Raw genomic sequence first — 25,675 nt, 5'->3', positions numbered from 1 at the left:
ACAGGTGGAAAGGAGGAAGAGGCAAAGGGAGGGGGTATGAGTAGAGAGAGGGGGATGAGAAAAGACCAAGGAGAATGATAGAAGGAGAAGAAGAAAGGAGGGAGAGGCAAATGAAGGGGGTAAAGACAAAGGGAGGCGGTAGGAGGCGATAGAGAGGTAGAGGTAGGAATGAGAAAACACAGATCATAAAGCAGAGCAGGACGGCAACAAAGAGTGGCAAAAAAGGACAAGAAAGAGAATGATGTCAAAAGAGAGCAGAGAAAAACAAACATCATACTCCAGCTATGGGGCAGCAGGTAGCCTAGCGGTTAAAGTGGAACTGACAGCGTTTTAGAAACCTGAAATTATATTCAAATCTGTATTCAGACCCCTTCCCTTTTTCCACATTTTGTTACGCTTCAGCCTTATTAAAAAGGATTGTGTCAAGGCACAGATCTGGGGAAGGGCACCATGTCTGCAGCATTGAAGGACCCCAAGAACACAGTGGCCTCCATCATTCTTAAATGGAAGTTTGGAACCACCAAGATTCTTCCTAGAGCTGGCCAAACTGTGCAATCGGGGGAGAAGGGCATTGGTCAGGGAGGTGACCAAGAGCCCGATGGTCACTCTGACAGAGCTCCAGATTGCCTCTGTGGATATCGAAGAACCTTCCAGAAGGACAACCATCTCTGCAGCACTTCACCAATGAGGCAATGATTGTAGAGTTGCCAGACGGAAGCCACTCCTCAGTAAAAGGCACCAGACAGCTTGGAGTTTGCCAAAAGGCACCTAAAGGACTCTCAGACCATGAGAATCAAGATTCTCTGGTCTGATAAAACCAAGATTGAACTCCTTGGCCTGAATGCCAAGTGTCATGTCTGGAGGAAATCTGGGGCCATCCTAACGGCGAAGCATGGTGGTGGCAGCATCATGCTGTGGGGATGTTTTTCAGTGGCAGGCACGGGGAGACTAGTCAGGATTGAGGGAAAGATGAACAGAGCAAAGTACAGAGAGATCCTTGATGAAAACCTGCTCCAGAGCACTCAGGACCTCATACTGGGGCGAAGGTTCACCTTCCAACAGGACAATGACCCTAAGCACACAGCCAAGACAACGTACATGTTGCTTCGTGACAAGTCTCTGAATGTCCTTGAGTGGCCCAGCCAGAGCGCGGACTTGAACCCGATCAAACATCTCTGGAGAGACCTGAAAATAGCAATGCAGCGACGCTCCCCATCCAACCTGACAGATCTTGAGAGGATTTGCAGAGAAGAATGGGAGAAACTCCCCAAATACAGGTGTGCCAAGCTTGTAGCGTCATACACAAGAAGACTCAAGGCTGTAATTTCTGCCAAAGGAGCTTCAACAAAGTACTGAGTAAAGAGTGAATACTTTTGTAAATGTTATATTTCATTTTTTCATTTTAATACATTTGCAATAATGTCTAAATACCTGTTTTTGCTTTGTCAGTATGGGGTATTGTGTGTAGATTGATGAGGGAAAAAAACGATTCAATCAATTTTAGAATACGGCTGTAACGTAACAAAATGTGGAAGAAGTCAAGGGGTCTGAATACTTTCCAAATTTACTGTACACCCCCAGTAAGAATTTGACTTTTTTTTTTTTTTTTACATTGTCTGACAAGCAAGCACTTAGATATGGTCATTTTCACATTTTCATAAAAAGTTTGGGGATGACGAAAGTAAAGCATTGGTGAAGATTCTATAGCAATATAGAGTAGGAAAGTGGTTGTGCGTTTGGACAATTTATAGACACTGCAGTAAATAAAACCTAATAAAAACATATCAGTCTTGTCCAGGACTGGACTCAGACTGGTGCGCCATAGCTAATCAGAGCTTCAGTAGGCCTATATGCATGCATTACATTTGGGGGAGAGGAGGTAACATCAAGATCCTACTACTACAAAGGGAGGCTTACTGGATATCCTCTCAAAAAACATTGACCCATAGTGGTCTGAATATTGACTTTGATCTCAGGCCCTTCTTATGACCACATTTTCCTATATGAACAAGTCATATAAATTGAAAAATAATTTTTACATCTTATTAGCGCATACCTAACATGTTCCCCCTGTTGATGTTCATTATATATTAAGGTTGAACCAAAAGATTACATGTAACAAAAATGAAATACGAAATTATTATGTGAAATTGAATGAAACAATAATGTATGTTGACGCAAATATGATGTACAATATGTTTCTATATGATAACAATAGCCTAATATATTTAATATGCCATATACTATTTTTTAACAGTTTCACTAATTAATTTTAATTCACTTAATCATTATGACACACCCCTCACTACTGTCATTGGTTACACTAATTGCACTGTGTGTCTACAATAACCTGGTTCAAGTATTCAAGACATTACCCTGAGGAAGGTACAGTGATGCCGAAATGTTGGTAAATACCCATTAAATTGCTGGGAGACCCCCCAGGTGAGTCAGCACCAGCCACACCCAGAGCCCCCTGTCGACCACATGTACACCTCAGTTTGTTTTTCAGATTTTTCCTTCACTTCCAGTATAAGGCACTAGTCGATTCAGGTGCAGCTGGGAGTTTTATGGACTGTGGGTTAGCTAAGAAGTTAGGGATTCCCCTGGTTCAGCTGGACCACCCCTTCCCTGTGCACGCCCTAGATAGTCGACCGCTAGGGTCCGGCCAAGTGGGGGAGGTCACTGTGCCACTGGTTATGATGACGTGGGGGGGCCATGAGGAACGTATCAGCTTATTCCTCATTGACTCCCCGGCGTTTCCGGTGGTACTGGGAATCCCCTGGCTAGCCACTCACAACCCTCAGATTTCGTGGAGGCAGAGGGCTCTTAAGGGGTGGTCGAGGGAGTGCTCAGGTAGGTGCATAGGAGTTTCCATCGGTGCAACCACGGTGGAAAGTCCAGACCAAGTCTCCACCGTGCGCATTCCCTCAGAATATGCCGATTTGGCTATCGCCTTCAGTAAGACGAAGGCGACTCAATTACCCCCCCATCGACGAGGGGATTGTGCGATAAACCTCCAGGCCGATGCGGCCCTTCCTAGGAGTCACGTGTATCCTCTGTCTCAGGAGGAGACAGCGGCTATGGAGACATACGTCGCTGAGTCCTTGAGACAGGGATACATTCGGCCATCTAAGTCACCCGTCTCCTCAAGCTTCTTTTTTGTGAAGAAGAAGGAGGAAGGTCTGCGCCCGTGCATTGACTATAGAGGTCTAAATGCTATCACAGTGGGTTTAAGTTACCCGCTACCTGTTACGGCTTGGTAATCGTGGAGGAGGAATGAGGCGCAGGAAGCAGCGAACACAGGGTAGTGGTGTTTTTAATATACACTCACACAAAAAACAAATGTTCCCACACACAGGGGAGAAAATTAATACGGCGTCCAACAACGTCGACACGAACATAAGCCGTCTGACAAGAAACAATCATTAATCCCGCACGAACAGGAGCGGGCCAGCTAAACTAAATAGCCCCTCTAATGGCTAATTGACCACAGGTGTCACAAAATAAAAAAAGGGAAAAGCAAAAGGGAATTGGTGGCAGCTAATATGCCGGTGACGACGACCGCCGAGCGCCACCCGAGCAGGAGGGGGCGCCACCGTCGGTGGGAATCGTGACACTACCTCTCATTGCTATGGCAGTGGAGTCATTTCACGGGGCGCGCTTCTTCACAAAATTAGATCTCAGGAGCGCGTATAACCTGGTGCGTATCCGAGATGGAGACGAGTGGAAAACCGCATTTAGTACCACATCGGGCCATTATGAGTACCTCGTCATGCCGTATGGGTTAAAAAATGCTCCCGCCGTCTTCCAATCCTTTGTGGACGAGGTCCTTAGGGACATGCTCGGGCAGGGTGTGGTGGTGTACATCGATGACATCCTGATCTACTCCACCACACGCACCGAGCATGTGTCTCTGGTGCGTAAAGTGCTTGGGCGGCTGCTGGAGCATAACCTATACGTCAAGGCTGAGAAATGTGAGTTCTCCAAATGAGCCGTCTCTTTTCTGGGATATCGCATTTCCACCTCGGGGGTGGTGATGGAATGTGACCGCGTTACGGCAGTGCGTAATTGGCCAACCCCAACCACTGTGAAGGAGGTGCAGCGGTTCTTGGGGTTCGCCAATTATTACCGGAGGTTTATCCGGGGTTTTGGCCAGGTGGCGGCTCCCATTACCTCCCTGATGAAGGGGGGTCCGGTGCGGCTACGGTGGTCGGCAGAGGCGGACAGAGCCTTCCATCATCTGAAGGTTCTGTTTACCAACGCTCCTGTGCTGGCACATCCGGACAATTCTTTGCCATTCATAGTGGTGGTAGACGCGTCCGAGGCTGGGGTAGGAGCAGTGCTGTCGCAGCGTTCGGGCGCTCCTCCGAAGCTTCGCCCCTGTGCATTATTTTCTAAGAGGCTGAGCCCGGCGGAGCGCAACTATGATGTGGGGGACCGGGAGCTGTTAGCAGTGGTCAAGGCTTTGACGGCGTGGAGACATTGGCTTGAGGGGGCACGTCACCCTTTTCTCATCTGGACCGACCACCGTAATCTGGAGTATATCCGGGCAGCGAGGAGACTTAATCCTCATCAAGCCAGGTGGGCCATGTTCTTTACGAGGTTTCAATTTACCCTCTCGTACATTCCAGGTTCCCGGAACCGGAAAGGCTGACGCACTGTTGCATCTCTACGACACCGAGGAGCGGACCATCAATCCTACTCCCATACTCCCCGCCTCCTGTCTGGTGGCACCGGTGGTATGGGAGGTGGATGCGGACATCGAGCGGGCGGGCCAGTCAGAACCCACTCCACCTCAATGTCCCGTGGGTCTGAAATACGTTCCGCTTGGTGTTCGCGATCGCCTGATCCGATGGTCCCACACTCTACCCTCCTCGGGTCATCCTGGGGTGGAACGGACAGTGCGGGGCCTGAAGGGGAGGTACTGGTGGCCCATCTTGGTTGAGGATGTTCGTCATTATGTCTCTTCCTGTTCGGTGTGCGCCCAGTGCAAGGCTCCTAGGCACCTGCCGCGAGGGAAACTACAGCCCCTCCCCGTTCCACAACGACCTTGGTCTCACCTCTCGGTGGATTTCCTCACGGATCTCCCGCCGTCTCAGGGGAACACCACGATCCTGGTTGTTGTGGATCGGTTCTCGAAGTCCTGCCGTCTGCTCCCTTTGCCCGGTCTTCCTACGGCCCTACAGACCGCGGAGGCCCTATTCACCCGTCTTCCGGCACTACGGGGTGCCCGAGGACATCGTATCTGATCGGGGTCCCCAGTTCACGTCCAGGGTGTGGAGGTCGTTTATGGAGAGGCTGGGGGTCTCGGTCAGCCTGACCTCGGGTTTCCACCCCGAGAGTAATGGGCAGGTAGAGCGCATTAACCAGGATGTAGGCAGGTTTCTGCGGTCGTATTGCCAGGACCAGCCAGGGGAGTGGGCGCGGTTCGTGCCATGGGCCGAGATGGCCCAGAACTCTCAGCGCCACTCCTCTACTAACCTGTCACCCTTCCAGGTTGTGTTAGGTTATCAGCCGGTCCTGGTGCCATGGCAACAGAGCCAGACAGAGGCTCCTGCGGTGGAGGAATGGGTCCAGCGCTCAAAGGAGACCTGGAATGCTGTCCAGGATTGTCTAAAGAGGGCTGGAGAACGACACAAGGAGAGCGCTGACCGCCACCGCAGTGAGGCCCCCGTGTTTAACCCGGGGGACAGAGTCTGGCTCTCGACCCGGAACCTGCCCCTCCGCCTGCCCTGCCGGAAGCTGGGTCCGCGATTTGTGGGGCCGTTCAAAGTCCTGAGGAGAATAAACGAGGTGTGTTATAGGTTACAACTTCCTACATATTACCGCATTAACCCCTCGTTTCATGTGTCTCTCCTCAGGCCGGTGGTAGCTGGTCCGCTGCAGGACGCTGAGGTGCGGGAGGTCCCCCCCGGACATCGGGGGGGCCCCGGCGTACACAGTCCAGGCCATCCTGGATTCCCGACGTCGGGTAGGGGGCCTGCAGTACCTCGTGGACTGGGAGGGGTACGGTCCAGAGGAGAGGTGCTGGGTTCCGGCGGTGGACGTTCTGGATCCAGCTATGCTGCAGGAATTCCACCGTCTCCGCCCGGATCGACCGGCGCCTCGCCCTCCGGGTCGTCCCCGAGGCCGGCGTCGGCGCGTGGAGGGGTACTGTCACAGTATCCACAGAAGGTGGCGCCCCTCCTCGGTCAGGCGGCGCTCAGCGGTCATCGTCGCTGGCCTACTAGCGGCCACTGATCTATGTTTCTGTGTCTTTTGGTTTTGTCTGTCTGATCCACACCTGTTTCTTGTCTGTCATTAGTTAGGTTACTTAGTGTGTCTTTTCAGTTCAGGATTTCGTGCGGGATTGTTTTATGTCAACTCTGGACAGTTGTGAGTGAGTGCTGCGCTCGTTGTTAATTATATTTACCGGGCTGCGCCCGTGCGTCTTTTGTTTTGGGAACGTGTTTTCCCGAGTTGAATTTATGTGCGCCCTGTGCCTTTCGGCTTCTTGTGTTGTTCCCGGATTTTCTATTAAAACCCACTATTACTCCGGACCTCTGTCTCCTGCACCTGACTCTGCCTCTCTACTGATCCTGGTAATCGTGACAAAGACAAATAATATTCTTTATGTTCTGAATTATTCAGTAGTCTTTCTCTAACATAGGATTAACATTATATCCAAAAAGTCGGACTTCGTAACCTAATACATCCGATAATAAGCACCGAGCTCTGTTGACAGAGCGGTGCTGCTTTCTCGCAACAACTTTAGAATTTTACATGTTGTGGTGGTTGTCTGCAAAGTTGTTTCCGTGGGTCGCAAAAAGCTAAATTAGCATGACACGAGCTGAATTAAATGTAAAAGGCTTTGAAAATAAAAGTACGCTCAGTGCCTAATTTACATTTCACAGAGATATGCTTGTTTTTGTGAGTTAACTTCTAAAAAGAACAGGAATTGTGCATTAAGAAAAGCACTAAAATATGAAAATAATACATGTTATGTCTCAAAATCTTACTTCTACACAACTGTTCAAAATTTGAGGTCACTTAGAAATGCCCTTGTTTTTGAAAGATAAGCTCATTTTTGGTCCATTAAAATAACATCAAATTGATCAGAAATTCAGTGTAGACATTGTTAATGTTGTAAATTACTATTGTAGCTGGAAATGGCAGATATTTTATCAAGCATCTACATAGGCGTACAGAGCCCATTATCAGCAACCATCACTCCTGTGTTCCAATGGCACGTTGTGTTAGCTAATCCAAGTCGATAATTTTAAAAGGCTAATTGATCATTAGAAAACCCTTTTGCAATTATGTTAGCACAGCTGAAATCCGTTGTTATGATTAAAGAAGCAATAAAACTGGCCTTTTATAGAGTATCTGGAGCATCAGCATTTGTGGGTTCGATTACAGGCTCAAAATAGCCAGAAACAAAGACATTTCTTCTGAAACTCGTCAGTCTATTCTTCTTCTGAGAAATGAAGGCTATTCCATGTGAGACATTGCCAAGAAACTGAAGATCTTGTACAATGCTGTGTACTACTCCCTTCACAGAACAGCGCAAACTGTCTCTAACCAGAATAGAAAGAGGAGTGGGAGGCCCTGGTGCAAAACTGAGCAAGAGGACAAGTACATTAGAGGGTCTAGTTTGAGAAACAGACGCCTACACAAGTCCTCAACGAGCAGCTTCATTAAATAGTACCCGCAAAACACCAGTCTCAACGTCAACAGTGAAGAGGCCTGGGAGGGAGGGACTGGGATGCTGCCCTTCTAGGCAGAGTTGCAAAGAAAAAGCCATATCTCAGACTGGCCAATAAAAATAAAAGATTAAGATGGGCAAAAGAACACAGACACTGGACAGAGGAAGATTGGGAAAAAGTGTTACGGACAGACGAATCTAAGTTTGAGGAGTTTGGATCACAAAGAAGAACATTCGTGAGATGCAGAAAAAATGAAAATATGCTGGAGGTGTGCTTGACGCCATCTGTCAAGCATGGTGGAGGCTATGTGATTGTTTGGGGGTGCTTTGGTGGTGGTAAAGTGGGAGATTTGTACATGGTAAAAGAGATCTTGAAGAAGGAAGGCTATCACTCCATTTTGCAACGCTATACTCTGTGGACGGCACTTAATTGGAGCCAATTTCCTCCTACAACAGGACAATGACCCAAAGCTACAAACTATGCAATAACTATTTAGGGAAGAAGCGCAGTCAGCTGGTATTCTGTCTATAATGGAGTGGAGAGCACAGTCACTGGATCTCAACCCTATTGAGCTGTTGTGGGAGCATCTTGACCGTATGGTATGTAAGAAGTGCCCATCAAACCAATCCAATTTGTGGGAGGTGCTTCAGGAAGCATGGGGTGAAATCTCTTCAGATTACCTCAATAAATTGAGAACTAGAATGCCAAAGGTGTGCAAAGCTATAATTGCTGCAAATGGAGGATTCTTTGACGAAAGCAAAGTTTGAAGGACACAATTATTATTTCAATTAAAAATCCTTATTTCTAACCATGTCAACATCTTGACTATATTTCCTATTCATTTTGCAACTCATTTCATGTATGTTTTCATGGAAAACAAGGACATTTCTAAGTGACCCCAAACTTATGAATGGTAGTGTATATGTGTATATGTTTTATGTCCTCTGGATTCAAGAAGAAAGATGACCAGTTCAATGTTAGCCTTAATTCTCGCACAGCATCCAGCCTAGCAGATACAAAGCAATTTTTCAATTTTTTTTCTCTGGCCTGCATTGATTTAATCATCCTAATTTTGGCCATTCTACAAGGGTAAATACAGATTATGACACAGACATGAGGTTTGGACCATTGGTTTTCTTAGAGGATTATCTACACAATTAAAGGAAAGGTTCACCCATTTTGAATGATATATTGTTTTTGTGCATCTCTATGTTCTATCGATTCCCTGGGTAATTTCATGTTTTGTGTCTTTATCAGAGCTATTGGCGTTCAAGCTGCAAGAAATCCGTCCGGTATGATGTAGCACTGTGATAAAGTCAATCTCACTACACTGGAAGTTAATAGGACTACGACTTTTAGATCACAAAAATGTCCATCATGCATGTCAGATTTCAATACTGGCCGATGTCATAACTCGGGAGGAGGTCTTCTCTCGAATGAGCTATTGATCATATTTTAGCGATATTCCTGCCTCGAAATATTTGTCATTTAACGGCGGGTTTAGCACATTTTTTGACCAGGGTGCATTGCATGGTGCCATTCACAGAGATAAATAGAAAGGAGATAGGAACCCAATGAATGAAGGAACGTGTAACACCCCACACAGCAGACTGTCGACCCTACACAGCAGACTGTCAGACTGTCGACCCCACACAGCAGACTGTCATGCTATGTCATGCGGTTGCTAAACGAATCCCCTCTCATATGTCGAGAAACATGCCTATTTTCCTCGAAAGTACGTAATGTCACAATTCCAAAGCTATACGATATTACAGACAGCAAGTTAATTATCTCACATCTCGGAAAAGATTTGTAATGTTGTACTTCTTGTTGATGAAATTCATGATAATGTAAGGTTTTTGAGCTAGCGCCCAATAGACTACCATGAACTCCTTGTCCCAGATTCGCCCAGAATGCACCGCGCGGCCCATTAGCGTAGCATGGGCAATGTTTCCCATCTCCTCAAAAGTATATCTGCCGCTGCGAATGTCAAAATCCACCCTGTGGGGAACATCGATCTGCAGGTTGAACATGGTGAGATTGTAGACTCCTAAATTGATAGTGCAGTTTGTTTAGGCGATTTTACATCGCCATTTTATATCGCCAAAATGAAACATTTGTACACAAAAAATATTGTTCTCACATATTAGTGCTATTTAACACTGTAAATTAAAGGAATGAGTTGTTTTGGGTGCATTTTCTCCCTAACATATTATTTTACCCATTTGTCGTTTTTTGATTGGGTACACAACTGATTCAATCTCTCCTCTCAGTCGTCATGACTTCAGTGATCCTGCTGTGTGCATATGTGAGGCCGCAGAAAGAAAGAGAACTAGCCAAATGTATGTTTACCAGTATGGTGGAGACGCGGAGGGATTTGTTAGCCAGAGAGTCAGTGATGTTAGTCGTCTTGCTCTTGTGGTTCTCTGTCATGTTCAGCCCACTGGGAGGGTCCCATGTTCCAATCTGTTGGGGAAACATATGATCCCCTCATATGATAAAATGGTACTGTATATGCATACACAGAGAGACATGAGTTGTGAACACACACACGCACCAGTGGTATAAAGTCTACACACTCCTTGCACGGTCTTCACATTTTAATGCCTTAAAATGTAATCTAAAAAGGGATTACATTTGATTATTCCTACCAATCTACACAACCTACTCCACATTTTCAAAGTAAACGACAAATTATAGAACATTTTCCAAATTAATAAAAAAATATAAATTAAGATGTATTGATTGAAAATACAGACAATCAACAACACTGCATTCACTCCACATTACTGGCCTGTATGGCAAATTTAAAAGGAAGCATGTGTTAAAAAATCCACTCCAAATCTTTCATTCTGTTTGCAACAAGGCCGTTATGTAATAAGGCAAGACAACACATAAAAAAAATATTTTGGGGGCATAAATAAAAAATCCAATACAACACAAAAGCCTACAACACAAAAGCCAGGAAAGCCTGTCTTTTCAAGTATTGTGGTGGCAGGATCGCAATATGGGTATGCTATCACCAGCAGGGACTGGGGAGTTTGTCAGGTTCAAAATAAATATGAAAGGAGCAGAGGGGGCTGCAAATTTTCTTATTTTACAAGTTGGATTTGAATATGAAAATTCAAATACACAAACAATTAGAACATTCATATTTATTCAATGATATATGTATGTATTTTGTTGTGCTTGATAATTGAGCGATTTAATGAAGCATTTTCTTTTTATAAATCACTTTTTAAAAATAAAAAGCTACAATTCTAACTGTTTGATTGACAAGAGTGATGATCAGGGGGGCAGTTTTTACCACCATCATTGGGCTTGGGGCCAAAGTATGGGTAGTGCCTCAGTGAAGGTATAGCCAGTGAAAGAGTAGATACTGTATGAGATCTAACCTCCACATCATAGAAGGACACCTGACCCTCCTCACAATCGAAAAACACTCCCACCTTCTGGGGCTTCTCTCTCAGGAGGAGTGGGACAGCAGGTTTATCAATGGCTTCATGCTAATTTCCCTTCCTCGGTCATATTGTCCAGTAGCCATTCTCAAGTCTCAGGCAAATGTTTCTCTTCCTGTTGGACTCTTTTGTCACTCCTAAACCCCAATCAGTCTTGCCCTTGACCTGCACCTCATAGTAAAATTGCCCAGAGAAGCCCTTCTTTCCTAGGACACAGACTCTTTTGGGGTTTTCAATGAGATTCTGTCTTCTGGTTGTATACTTCTTTACTGTCCTCAGACAGAATGAGAGTGGGGTGTGCTGTATCAGGGTCAGCTCCAAGTGATTTTCATTTTAGAAATCTGTTCCAAATTATTCCCGCGCATTTTTATTTTTTATTTTTTTTATTTCACCTTTATTTAACCAGGTAGGCTAGTTGAGACAAGTTCTCATTTACAACTGCGACCTGGCAAAGATCAAAGAAGGCAGTGCGACACAAACAACAACACAGAGTTACACATGGAATAAACAAACATATAGTCAATAATACAATAGAGAAAGTCTATATACAGTGTGTGCAAATGAGGTAGGATAAGGGGGGTGAGGCAATAAATAGTCCTTAGTGGCGAAATTATTACAGTATGGCATATTAAACACTGGGGTGATAGATGTGCAGAAGATGAGTGTGCAAGTAGCAGTACTGGGGTGCAAAGGAGCAAAATAAATAAAATAATTAACAATATGGTGATGAGGTAGTTGGATGGGCTATTTACAGATTGGCTATGTACAGGTGCAGTGATCTGTGAGCTACTCTGACAGCTGGTGCTTAAAGCTAGTGAGGGAGATATGAGTCTCCAGCTTCAGTGATTTTTGCAGTTCGTTACAGTCATTGGCAGCAGAGAACTGGAAGGAAAGGTGGCTGAAGGAGGAATTGGCTTTGGGGGTGACCAGTGAAATATACCTGCTGGAGCGCGTGCTGTGGGTGGTTGCTGCTATGGTGACCAGTGAGCTGAGATAAGGCGGGGCTTTACCTAGCAACGACTTATAGATGACCTGGAGCCAGTGGGTTTGGCGACGGACATGAATCGAGGGCCAGCCAACGAGAGCATACAGGTCGCAGTGTGGGTGGTATATGGGGCTTTGGTGACAAAACGGATGGTACTGTGATAGACTGCATCCAATTTGCTGAGTAGTGTGTGGGAGGCTATTTTGTAAATGACATTGCCGAAGTCAAGGATCGGTAGGATAGTCAGTTTTACGAGGGTATGTTTGGCAGCATGAGGGAAGGATGCGTTGTTGTGAAATAGGAAGCCGATTCTAGATTTCATTTTGGATTGGAGATGCTTAATGTGAGTCTGGAAGGAGAGTTTACAGTCTAACTAGACACCTAGGTATTTGTAGTTGTCCACATATTCTAAGTCAGAACCGTCCAGAGTAGTGATGCTGGACGGGTGGGTAGGTGTGGGCAGCGTTCAGTTGAAGAGCATGCATTTAGTTTTGCTTGCATTTAAGAGCAGTTGGAGGCCACGGAAGGAGAGTTGTATGTATGGCATTGAAGCTCCTCTGGAGGTTAGTTAACACAGTGTCCAAAGAAAGGCCAGAAGTTTACAGAATGGTGTCGTCTGCGTAGAGGTGGATCAGAGAATCACCAGCAGCAAGAGCGACATCATTGATGTATACAGAGAAAAGAGTCGGCCCGAGAATTGAACCCTGTGGCACCCCAATAGAGACTGCCAGAGGTCCGGACAACCGGCCCTCCGAATTGACACACTTTGTCAGAGAAGTAGTTGGTGATCCAGGCTAGGCAGTCCTTTGAGAAACCAAGGCTGTTGAGTCTGCCGATAAGAATATGGTGATTGACAGAGTCGAAAGCCTTGGCCAGGGTGATGAATACAGCTGCACAGTATTGTCTCTTATTGATGGTGGTTATGATATCATTTAGGACCTTGAGCGTGGCTGAGGTGCACCCGTGACTAGCTTGGAAACCAGATTGCATAGCGGAGAAGGTACGGTGGGATTCGAAATGGTCGGTGATCTGTTTGTTAACTTGGCTTTCGAAGACCATAGAAAGGCAGGGTAGGATAGATATAGGTCTGTAGCAGTTTGAGTCTAGAGTGTCTCCCCGTTTTAAGAGGGGGATGACCGCGGAAGCTTTCCAATCTTTGGGGATCTCAATAAATAGGCCATAGAGGCGAAATAATTACACATGGAGTGAAAGATGTGCAGATGATGATGTGCAAGTAGAGATACTGGGATCCAAAAGAGCAAGAGGGTAAGTAATAATATGGGGATGAGGTAGTTGGGTGTGTTATTTACAGATTTGCTGTGTACAGGTAGAGTGATTGGTAAGCTGCTCTGACAACTGATGCTTAAACTTAGAGAGGGAGATATAAGACTCCATCTTCAGTGATTTTTAAAATTGGTTCCAGTCATTGGCAGCAGAGAACTGTAAGGAAAGACGGCCAAAGGAAGTGTTGGCTTTGAGGATGACTAGTGAAATATAGCTGCTGGAGTGCGTGCTATGGGTGGGTGTTGCTATGGTGACCAGTGAGCTGAGATAAGGCGGGGCTTTACCAAGCAAAGACATATTGATGACCTGAAGCAAGTGGGTTTGGCATAATAGAGAGATACACAGTGTACAAAACATTAATAAGAACACCTGCTCTTTCCATGACCTAGAATGACCAGATGAATTCAGGTGAAAGCTATGATCCCACATTGATGTCACTTGTTAAATCCACCTCAATCACTCTGAAGGGGAGGAGAAAGGTAAAAGAAGGATTTTTAATCCTTGAGACAACTGAGACATTGATTGTGTATTTACAGTGAGGGAAAAAACTGTTTGATCCCCTGCTGATTTTGTATGTTTGCCCACTGACAAAGAAATGATCAGTCTATAATTTTAATGGTAGGTTAATTTGAACAGTGAGAGACAGAATAACAACAACAAAAAATCCAGAAAAACGCATGTCAAAAATGTTATGAATTGATTTGCATTTTAATGAGGGGAAATAAGTATTTGAGACCTCTGCAAAACACGACTTAGTACTTGGTGGCAAAACCCTTGTTGGCAATCACAGAGGTCAGATGTTTCTTGCAGTGTGCCACCAGGTTTCCACACATCTCAGGAGGGATTTTGTCCCACTCCTCTTTGCAGATCTTCTCCAAGTCATTAAGGTTTCGAGGCTGATGTTTGGCAACTCGAACCTTCAGCTCCCTTCACAGATTGTCTATGGGATTAAGGTCTGGAGACTGGTTAGGCCACTCCAGGACCTTAATGTGCTTCTTCTTGAGCCACTCCTTTGTTGCCTTGGCTGTGTGTTTTGGGTCATTGTCATGCTGGAATACCCTTCCACGACCCATTTTCAATGCCCTGGCTGAGGGAAGGAGGTTCTCACCCAAGATTTGACGGTACATGGCCCCGTCCATCATCCCTTTGATGCGGTGAAGTTGTCCTGTCCCCTTAGCAGAAAAACACCCCCAAAGCATAATTTTTCCACCTCCATGTTTGACGGTGGGGATGGTGTTCTTGGGGTCATAGGCAGCATTCCTCCTCCTCCAAACACGGCGAGTTGAGTTGATGCCAAAGAGCTCCATTTTGGTCTCATCTAACCACAACACTTTCACCCAGTTGTCCTCTGAATCAATCAGATGTTCATTGGCAAAGTTCAGACGGGCATGTATATGTGCTTTCTTGAGCAGGGGGACCTTGCGGGCGCTGCAGGATTTCAGTCCTTCACGGCGTAGTGTGTTACCAATTGCTTTCTTGGTGACTATGGTCCCAGCTGCCTTGAGATTATTGACAAGATCCTCCCGTGTAGTTCTGGGCTGATTTCTCACCGTTCTCATGATCATTGCAACTCCACGAGGTGAGATCTTGCATGGAGCCCCAGGCCGAGGGAGATTGACAGTTCTTTTGTGTTTCTTCCATTTGCGAATAATTGCACCAACTGTTGTCACCTTCTCACCAAGCTGCTTGGTGATGGTCTTAAAGCCAATTCCAGCCTTGTGTAGGTCTACAATCTTGTCCTTGACATCCTTGGAGAGCTCCTTGGTCTTGGCCATGGTGGTGAGTTTGAAATCTGATTGATTGATTGCTTCTGTGGACAGGTGTCTTTTATACAGGTAAGAAACTGAGATTAGGAGCACTCCCTTTAAGAGTGTGCTCCTAATCTCAGCTCGTTACCTGTATAAAAGACACCTGGGAGCCAGAAATCTTTCTGATTGAGAGGGGGTCAAATAGTTATTTCCCTCATTAAAATGCAAATCAATTTATAACATTTTTGACATGCGTTTTTCTGGATTTTTTGTTGTTGTTATTCTGTCTCTCACTGTTCAAATAAACCTACCATTAAAATTATAGACTGATCATTTCTTTGTCAGTGGGCAAACGTACAAAATCAGCAGGGGATCAAATACTTTTTTCCCTCACTGTATGCCATTCAGAGGGTGAATGGGCAAGACAAAATATTTAATTGGCTTTGAACGGGGTATGGTTTTAGATGCCAGACGTAACGCTTCGAGTGTGTTGAGAACTGAAACGCTGCTGGGTTTTTCACGCTCAACAGTTTCCTGTGTGTATCAAGAATGGTTCACCACCCAAAAGTGGAGAAATTGGAGGCAGTCCTCATTATGTGACAGCTGCTTCAGCATAGTGCATCTCTTCTGTAGCTCGTGGATTTTTTTGCTCCAGCTCTTTAATCAGTTAATGAGCCCTTCAGCCTGCTTCTCTGCAGCTTATTGCTTCACCCTAAACACCTCAATGAGCTCAGCCTGGCTTCTCTCAGTGGAGCGTACAAGAGCAGTGAAGAGCTGCTATCTGCTATCTCTCTCTCTCTGCAATGCTCTTTCTGAGCTCTACTGAGTGTTTGATCTCCTTAACCTGCTGCAGTGGCTTCAGTATCATATGCAACCCTTCTGCCTGTTTTTGCCCCAGCTGAGCCTTTTTATTTCCATAGTCTTCCTCTAGAAACACAGTGTAGTGACTCTTGTGGTCTGTTTTCTTGCATAAGACACAAACACATGTCTGGTCAGTCCTACAGAACAACTCCAGGAGTTTGTCACGCTCCTTACACATCCTGTCATCCAGGTTCTCTACTGCTTCGATGAGCTTGTGTCTTTTTTTAGCACTAGTGCAATCTGATGAGGCTGCAGGTGAGTCTCACAGTAAGAGGTCAGGCAGACCAGGCAGAACTCTGTTCCAGTACAGATGTCACAGGCCACTTCTTCAGGCTCAGCATGGTTTGGTCTGGGCTGCTGATAGCTTTCACTTGAACTGATTTCCTGAGCTGAGCAGCCATCTCAGAAATGATAGTATTGATGCAAAGCTCAGTCTCCTGTAGACTTTGTCCTTATACATTGGACACTGGCACAGGTCATTACTGTCCCAGTACTTTCTGATACATGCCATGCAAAAGTTATGTCCACATGAAGTAGAGACTGGTTCAGTGAACAAATCCAGACAGGAACTGCTCTTCAGACAGGAGACAGCGGGAGGACGCCATATCTAGACAGAGACCAATGACAAACCATGAAGAAATTCCTTGGTTCACGTAGCTCTCGATAGTTTATGTAGTTCATAATTCATGAATTTTAATTAAAGTGTGAGTTGAATTTTTTATTTTTATTGTCCTAAATTAGTTATAAAGCCCGTGTGTTTTTGTGATCTCTGTTCTTTCTGAATAATTATTAAAACGAAATCCAAAAAGTCCACAGAGAAGGAAAAACGTTTTCTGTGCAACCTTTTATAGTTTCACTTCAGCAAAAGTGATGGTAAAAACGTAACGTTATGAGTATAACTACTGTTCCCTGCGGGAGGGAAACAAGGCACAACATACTATGGGGAGTCGCACTCTCGCGACTTCGGTGAAAGGATCTCCAATCAAGCTTGACAAGACCAATGAAATCCGCGCCTTCCACAGGTGATAAGCGAGAGGCTTTGATTCATTCCTTCAATTTAATACCGCTCTTCACCGGGCCCAGGAACGTGCGGCGTGGGGGCCAAACAGGTGTTATACCTTGTTTCCCTACTTCAGGGAACAGTAGTTCTAGTCATAACATTACGTTCCCTTTCAGTCAGTCATCTTTGGTACAACAAGCCGACCCCAACAGATACTAAATGAAATGGCTAATTGCAGACCGCCCACACCTGACCCCGCCAGGTGCGGCTGTCTGGGTATAATAGCTCCAAGATGGCGTAGCAGTCGGACGTGTGTGTTTGTCTTATTCTGTGTAAATAGCCGGTCTTTTTCATATATATCTTAAACATCTTCGGGATCAGCGTCCCTTCCCCGGACGGTTGAGCTAACGTAGGCTAATACGATTAGCATTAGGTAATAAGTAACATTTCCCAGGACATAGACATATCTGATATTGGCAGAAAGCTTAAATTCTTGTTAATATAACTGCACTGTCCAATTTACAGTAGCTATTACAGTGAAAGAACACCACGTTATTGTTTGAGGAGAGTGCACAATTTGGAACATGAAAACTTATTAAACAAATTAGGCACATTTGGGCAGTCTTGATACAAAATCGTGAACATAAATACAATGGTTCATTGGATCAGTCTAAAACTTTGCACATACACTGCTGCCATCTAGTGGCCAAAATCTAAATTGGACTGGGCTGGAATAATACATTATGGTCTTTCTCTTGCATTTCAAAGATGGTACAAAAAAAATACAAAAGAACGGTTGGTTTTTTCTTTGTATTATCTTTTACCAGATCTATTGTGTTATTCTCCTACATTCCGTTCACATTTCCACAAAATTCAAAGTGTTTCGTTTCAAATGGTACCAAGAATATGCATATCCTTGCTTCAGGGCCTGAGCTACAGGCATTTAGATTTGGGTATGTCATTTTAGGCGGATCCTAGGAAAATTGAAAAAAAGGGGCGGATCCTTAATAATCAAATTTTCTATCTAGGAACTAAATATACCTTCCAGCAACCCGCCTCACCCAGTCTGGTATGACTCTGCTATTTTTATTCCTTATAACTGGAACTTCCATCAGGAGCTAGCCAGCTAACTAGCTACTAGCTAGCTACTAGTCTTTGTTAGGCACGGCTAGCGGCTAGCGGTCTTCAACTTTTTCTCGGTAATCAGCCAGCCTTAGCTCGGATAATACCTGCCAGTTTGCACAGTGCGATATCAACCCAGAGCATATCAGACTGCTTCTCTATACCACATTTCTGCCGCTCTGGATCATTACACAGGATCACCTCAGTTAGCTAGCTGCAAACGAGTGGCTACTGTTAGCTAACGCCTCTGTCCCGAAGCAAGCAACAGCTAGCCTTGAGCTAGCCTCGAGCTAGCCCATATACCAGCTAATTCTAGGGCTACTATACCTCCTTTGCCAATTGACCTGGACCCTTTATTGTCGTCACGGAGCCCCGCTGATCCATCACGACTGGACTGCCGACGTGATTGCCCGATGTGGTCTCAACAGGCTATTCTGTTACGATGTCGCCGAAGAACCATCTACTAGCCCCGGCCCGCTAGCTTTTCTGAACGCTGTGTCCTCTGCTCGCCTAGCATAGTAGTGACTACCGAACGGCACCCTGACCCACCTATTGCTGCTCTTTTGACCCTATGATCACTAGGCTACAAAGCTGATGCCCCCTGGACTGTTTAAATAACACAATACCTCATTTTGTTAACCTGTTGGGTCTAGGGGGCAGCATTTGCACGTCTGGATAAAAAAAATGTACCCGATTTAATCTGGTTACTAATCCTACCCAGTAACTAGAATATGCATATACTTATTATATATGGATAGAAAACACTCTAAAGTTTCCAAAACTGTTTGAATGGTGTCTGTGAGTATAACAGAACTCATTTGGCAGGCAAAACCCTGAGACATTTTCTGACAGGAAGTGGATACCTGATGTGTTGTATTGACTTTAAACCTATCCCATTGAAAAACACAGGGGTTTAGGAATATTTTGGCACTTCCTATTGCTTCCACTAGATGTCACCAGCCTTTACAAAGTGTTTTGAGTCTTCTGGAGGGAGATCTGACCGAACAAGAGCCATGGAACGATGATGTCCCATTAGACACCTGGCGCGCGAGTTCATGTTGGGTACCCTCGTTCCAATACGTTATAAAAGAGTATGCATTCGTCCACCTTGAATATTATTCATGTTCTGGTTAAAAAAGGCCCTAATGATTTATGCTATACAACGTTTGACATGTTTGAACGAACGGAAATATATTTTTTCCCCTCGTTCATGACGAGAAGTCCGGCTGGCTTACATCATGTGCTAACGAGACGGAGATTTTTGGACATAAATTATGAGCTTTTTTGAACAAAACTACATTCGTTATGGACCTGTGATACCTGGAAGTGACATCTGATGAAGAGAATCAAAGGTAATGGATTATTTACATAGTATTTTCGATTTTAGATCTCCCCAACATGACGTCTAGTCTGTATCGCAACGCGTATTTTTCTGGGCGCAGTGCTCAGATTATTGCAAAGTGTGATTTCCCAGTAAGGTTATTTTTAAATCTGGCAAGTTGATTGCGTTCAAGAGATGTAAATCTATAATTCTTTAAATGACAATATAATATTTTACCAATGTTTTCTAATTTTAATTATTTAATTTGTGACGCTGACTTGACTGCCGGTTATTGGAGGGAAACGATTTCCTCAACATCAATGCCATAGTAAAACGCTGTTTTTGGATATAAATATGAACTTGATAGAACTAAAAATGCATGCATTGTCTAACATAATGTCCTAGGAGTGTCATCTGATGGAGATTGTAAAAGGTTAGTGCATCATTTTAGCTGGTTTTATGGTTTTGGTGACCCTGTCTTTGACTTGACAAAACATTACACACAACTCTTGTAAATGTACTGTCCTAACATACTCTAAATTTATGCTTTCGCCGTAAAACCTTTTTGAAATCGTAAAACGTGGTTAGATTAAGGAGATGTTTATCTTTCAAATGGTGTAAAATAGTTGTATATTTGAAAAATTTGAATTTTGACATTTATTTGGATTCAAATTTGCCGCTCTTGAAATGCACCTGCTGTTGATGGAGTGCACCACGGGTGGCACGCTAGCATCCCACCTAGCCCATAGAGGTTAACCTGTCGGCCCCAGCCTCGAACTCAGGTCCTGTATGTACCTAACTGACCCGCTCTGCCCATTCATCGCCATTTACCCATTGTTGTCTTATCTCTCCTGATCAACACCTGTGATTGCTTTATGTCTCTCTCTAATGTTAATATGCCTTGTATACTGCTGTCTTGGCTAGTTCTTAATGTTTTATTTCACTGTAGAGCTCTCATTCCCGCTCAACATGCCTTAGATATCTTTTTTGTCCCACCCCACACACATGCGGAGACCTCACCTGGCTTAACTGGTGCCTCCAGAGACGAAACCTCACTCATCGTCACTCAACGCCTAGGTTTACCTCCACTGTACTCACATCCTACCATACCATTGTCTGTGCATTATGCCCTGAATCTATTCTACCACGCCCAGAAATCTGCTCCTTTATTCTCTGTTCCCAAAACACAAGATGACCAGTTCTTATAGCCTTTAGCCGTACCCTTATCCTACTCCACTTCTGTTCCTCTGGTGATGTAGAGGTTAACCTGTTGGAGATAGGGGGCAGTATTTGCACGGCCGGATAAAAAACATACCCAATTTAATCTGGTTACTACTCCTGCCCAGTAACTAGAACATGCATATAATTGTTTGATTTGGATAGAAAACACCCTAAAGTTTCTAAAACTGTTTGAATGGTGTCTGTGAGTATAACAGAACTCATTTGGCAGGCCAAAACCTGAGAAGATTCCAAACAGGAAGCTCTCTCTCTGACCATTTCATGGCCTTCTTGATCATCTCTAACCAAAACAGGGGATTTCTGGCATGACGTGACATTTTCTAACGCTCCCATAGGCTCTCAGAAGGTGCCAGAAAGATGAATGGTGGCTTTGCAGGCCCTGGCTGAAAAACATTAGCGCATTTTGTAAGTGGTCGATCTGAGGACAATGAGACTGGAGGCGCATGCATGAGCCAACACCATGTTTACTTTCACTCTCTTTGAACGAAAACAATGACTCCCGGTCGGAATATTATCGCTTTTTTACGAGAAAAATAGCATAAAAATTTATTTTAAACAGCGGTTGACATGCTTCGAAGTATGGTAATGGAATATTTTGAATTTTTTTGTCACGAAACGCGTCGGGCGCGTCACCCTTCTTTACCCTTTCGGATAGTGTCTTGAACGCACGAACAAAACGCCGCTATTTGGATATAACTATGGATTATTTTGAACCAAACCAACATTTGTTATTGAAGTAGAAGTCCTGGGAGTGCATTCTGACGAAGAACAGCAAAGGTAATAACATTTTTCTTATAGTAAATCTGACTTTGGTGAGGGCTAAACTTGGTGGGTGTGTAAATAGCTAGCCCTGTGATGCCGGGCTATCTACTTAGAATATTGCAAAATGTGCTTTCACCGAAAAGCTATTTTAAAATCGGACATAGCGAGTGCATAGAGGAGTTCTGTATCTATAATTCTTAAAATAATTGTTATGCTTTTTGTGAACGTTTATCGTGAGTAATTGAGTAAATTCACCGGAAGTTTGCTAGTTCTGAACGTCACATGCTAATGTAAAAAGCTGGCTTTTGATATAAATATGAACTTGATTGAACAAAACATGCATGTATTGTATAACATAATGTCCTAAGATTGTCATCTGATGAAGATCATCAAAGGTTAGTGCTGCATTTAGCTGTGGTTTGGGTTTATGTGACATTATATGCTAGCTTGAAAAATGGTTGTCTGATTATTTCTGGCTGGGTACTCTGCTGACATTATCTAATGTTTTGCTTTCGTTGTAAAGCCTTTTTGAAATCGGACAGTGTGGTTAGATTAACGAGAGTCTTGTCTTTAAAATGGTGTAAAATAGTCATATGTTTGAGAAATTGAAGTAATAGCATTTCTAAGGTATTTGAATAACGCGCCACGGGATTCCACTGGCTGTTACGTAGGTGGGACGAAATCGTCCCACTGGCCCTAGAGAAGTTAAGCACACTGTGGGCTACACTGTGAGTACAGACATCCAAGTGATAAAACCTCACAAAAGTGTGTGGTGATGCAAAACTCGCAGCAGCACAAATATCTCCTACAGTCAACCCTTTAAACAAAGCCCAAGACGCTGCCAGACCCCTTTTGGAGACCCTGTACACTGCCAGGTGCCCCTTGCTGCTGTATGCCAGTGGGAGAGAGACGCTGTTTCGAGAGTGGCCTTCCTTGAGCTAGAATAGCAAAACAGACAAAAAGCTGGTACATAACTGGATATCCCAGATCCTTTCAATGTACATGCGTAAAGCGCACACCAGACACAGGGCATGTACATTTTTTTGCATTTTGTGTAACTTACTTATTGTTTACATAATGTTGCTGCTACCATCTCTTATGACCAAAAATAACTTCTGGACATCAGAACAGCGATTACTTACAGCGGACTGGAAGAAACATTTTCCTTTAATGAGGCCGACGAGAAGGATATCCTGCTTTCACTGGAAGAGGCCCAGACCCCTGCCTTTTGTGTGAAGAAAAGACGCAGGAAAAGGGGCCGCAGATCAGGCAGCCTTTTGAGAATCCGTAGGCAAGCGATAAACTCCCACTGCCATCCGTTCTTCTTGCTAATGTGCAATCATTGGAAAATAAAATTGATGATCTACGATTAAGATTATCCTACCAACGGGACATTAAAAACTGTAACAGCTTATGTTTCACCGAGACATGGCTGAACAACGATATGGACAATGTAGAGCTAGCAGGATTTTCCATGCACAGGCAGAACAGAGACGCTACCTCTGGTAAGACGAGGGGTGGGGGTGTGTGTCTATTTGTCAATAATAGCTGGTGCGCGATGAGTAATATTGAAGAAGTCTTGAGGTTTTGCTCGCCTGAGGTAGAGTACCTTACGATAAACTGTAGATCACACTATTTACCTAGAGAGTTCATCTATATTATTTGTAGCCATCTATTTACCACCACAGAACAAAACTGGCACTAAGACCTCTCTCAACTAAGGCCGCTCTCTATAAGGCCATAAGCAAAGAAGAAAATGCTCACCCAGAAGCGGCGCTCCTAGTGGCCGGGGACTTTAATGCAGGCAAACTTAAATCAGTTTTACCCAATTTTTACCAGCAGGTCACATGTGCAACCAGAGGAAAAACAATCCTAGACCACCTTTACTCCACATGCACAGATGCGTACAAAGCTCTCCACCGCCCTCCATTTGGCATATCTGACCATAATTCTATCCTCCTGGTTCCTGCTTACAAGCATAAACTAAAGCAGGAAGTACCAGTGACTCGCTCAATACGGAAGTGGTCAGATGACGCGGATGCTACACTACAGGATTGTTCTGCTAGCACAGACTGGAATATGTTCAGGGATTCATCCAATGGCATTGAGGAGTACACCACCTCAGTCATCGGCTTCATCAATAACTGCATCGACGACATCGTCCCCACAGTGAATGTACATACATATCCCAACCAGAAGCCATGGATTACAGGCAACATCCGCATCGATCTAAAGCTGCCGCTTTCAAGGAGCGGGAGACTAATCCGGACGCTTATAAGAAATCCCGCTATGCCCTCAGACGAACCATCAAACAAGCAAAGCGTCAATACAGGATTAAGATTGAATTCCTCTACTCCGGCTCTGACTCCCGTCGGATGTGGCAGGGCTTGAAAAGTATTATGGACTACAAAGGGAAACCCAGACGTAAGCTGCCCAGTGACGCAAGCCTACCCGACGAGCTAAATACCTTTTATGCTCACCTCGAGGCAAGCAACACTGAAGCATGCACGAGAGCACCAGCTGTTCTGAATGACTGTATGATAACGCTCTCGGTAGCCGATGTGAACAAAACCTTTAAACAGGTCAACATTCACAAAGCCGCTGGGCCAGAAGGATTACCAGGACGTCTACTCAAATCACACGTGGACCAACTGTCAAGTGTCTTCACTTACATTTTCAACCTCTCCCTGACCGAGTCTGTAATACCGACATGTTTCAAGCAGACCACCGTAGTCCCTGTGCCCAAGGAAGCGAAGGTAACCTGCCTAAATAATTACCTCCCCGTGGCACTCACGTTGGTAGCCATGAAGTGCTTTGAAAGGCTGGTCATGGCTCACATCAACAGTATCCTCCCGGACACCCTAGGCCCACTCCAATTTGCATACCGCCCCAACAGATCCACAGATGATGCAATCGCACTCCACACTGCCCTCTCTCACCTGGACAAAAGAAACACCTATGTGAGAATGCTGTTCATTGACTACAGCTCAGCGTTCAATACCATAGTGCCCACGAAGTTCATCACTAAGCTAAGGACTCTGGGATTAAACACCTCCCTCTGCAACTGGATCCTGGACTTCCTGACGGGCCACCCCTAGGTGGTAAGAGTAGGCAACAACATGTCTGCCACACTGATCCTTAACACTGGGCCCCCCCCCGGGGTGTACTTAGTCCCCTCCTGTATTACCTGTTCACCCACGACTGCGTGGCTAAACACGACTCCAACACCATTATTAAGTTTGCTGACGACACAACAGTGGTAGGACTGATCACTGACAATGATGAGACAGCCTATAGGGAGGAGGTCAGACACTGGCAGTGTGGTGCCAGGACAACAACCTCTCCCTCAATGTGAGCAAGACAAAGGAGCTGATCGTGGACTACAGGAAAAGGTGGGCCGAACAGGCCCCCATTAACATCGATGGGGCTGTAGTTGAGCGGGTCGAGAGTTTCAAGTTCCTTTGTGTCTACATCACCAATGAACTATCATGGTCTAAACATACCAAGACAGTCGTGAAGAGGGCACGACAAAACCTTTTCCCCCTCAGGAGACTGAAAAGATTTGGCAAGGGTCCCCAGATCCTCAAAAGTTTATACAGCTGCAACATCGAGAGCATCCTGACCAGTTGCATCACTGCCTGGTATGGCAACTGCTCGGCATCTGACGTACGGTGCTACAGAGGGTTGTGCGAACGGCCCAGTACATCCCTGGGGCCAAGCTTCCTGCCATCCAGGACCTATATAATAGGCGGTGTCAGAGGAAAGCCTATAAAATTGTCAGAGACTGCAGTCACCCAAGTTATAGACTTTTTTCTGCTACCGCATGGCAAGCGGTACCGGATCGCCAAGTCTAGGACCAAAAGGCTCCTCAACAGTGTCTACCTCTAAGCCATAAAACTGCTGAACAATTAATAAAATCGCCACCGGACAATTTATATTGTCCGCCCCTCCCTTTTGTACGCTGCTGCTACTCGCTGTTTATTATCTATGCATAGTGACTTCACAACCACCTTTTTAACCTTTATTTAACTAGGAAAGACAGTTAAGAACAAATTCTTATTTTTAATGACTGCCTAGGAACAGTGGGTTCACTGCCTTGTTCAGGGACAGAACGACACATTTTTATCTTATCAGCTCGGGAATCGGGTACAAGTCCAACGCTCTAACCACTAGGCTAGCTGCCGCCCCACCTACATGTACAAATTACTTC

The 25,675-nt window shown here is 44.9% G+C and overlaps 1 protein-coding gene across 1 annotated transcript in view; it reads right to left on the bottom strand.

Moving 5' to 3' along the window:
* LOC106607558 (glutamate receptor ionotropic, kainate 2) overlaps nucleotides 1–25,675 on the bottom strand; it is a 234,682-nt gene that overhangs the window by 54,033 nt on the left and 154,974 nt on the right. Inside the window, exon 9 of the mRNA XM_014204602.3 lies at nucleotides 10,038–10,151. Within this exon, the coding sequence (XP_014060077.1) occupies nucleotides 10,038–10,151 (114 nt within the window). The remainder of the gene's footprint in view (nucleotides 1–10,037; nucleotides 10,152–25,675) is intronic.

Source organism: Salmo salar, chromosome 06, assembly GCF_965601325.2.
Source record: "Salmo salar chromosome 06, fSalSal1, whole genome shotgun sequence".
Classification (NCBI taxonomy): domain Eukaryota; kingdom Metazoa; phylum Chordata; class Actinopteri; order Salmoniformes; family Salmonidae; genus Salmo; species Salmo salar.
This window is presented reverse-complemented; position numbering and strand designations above follow the sequence as displayed.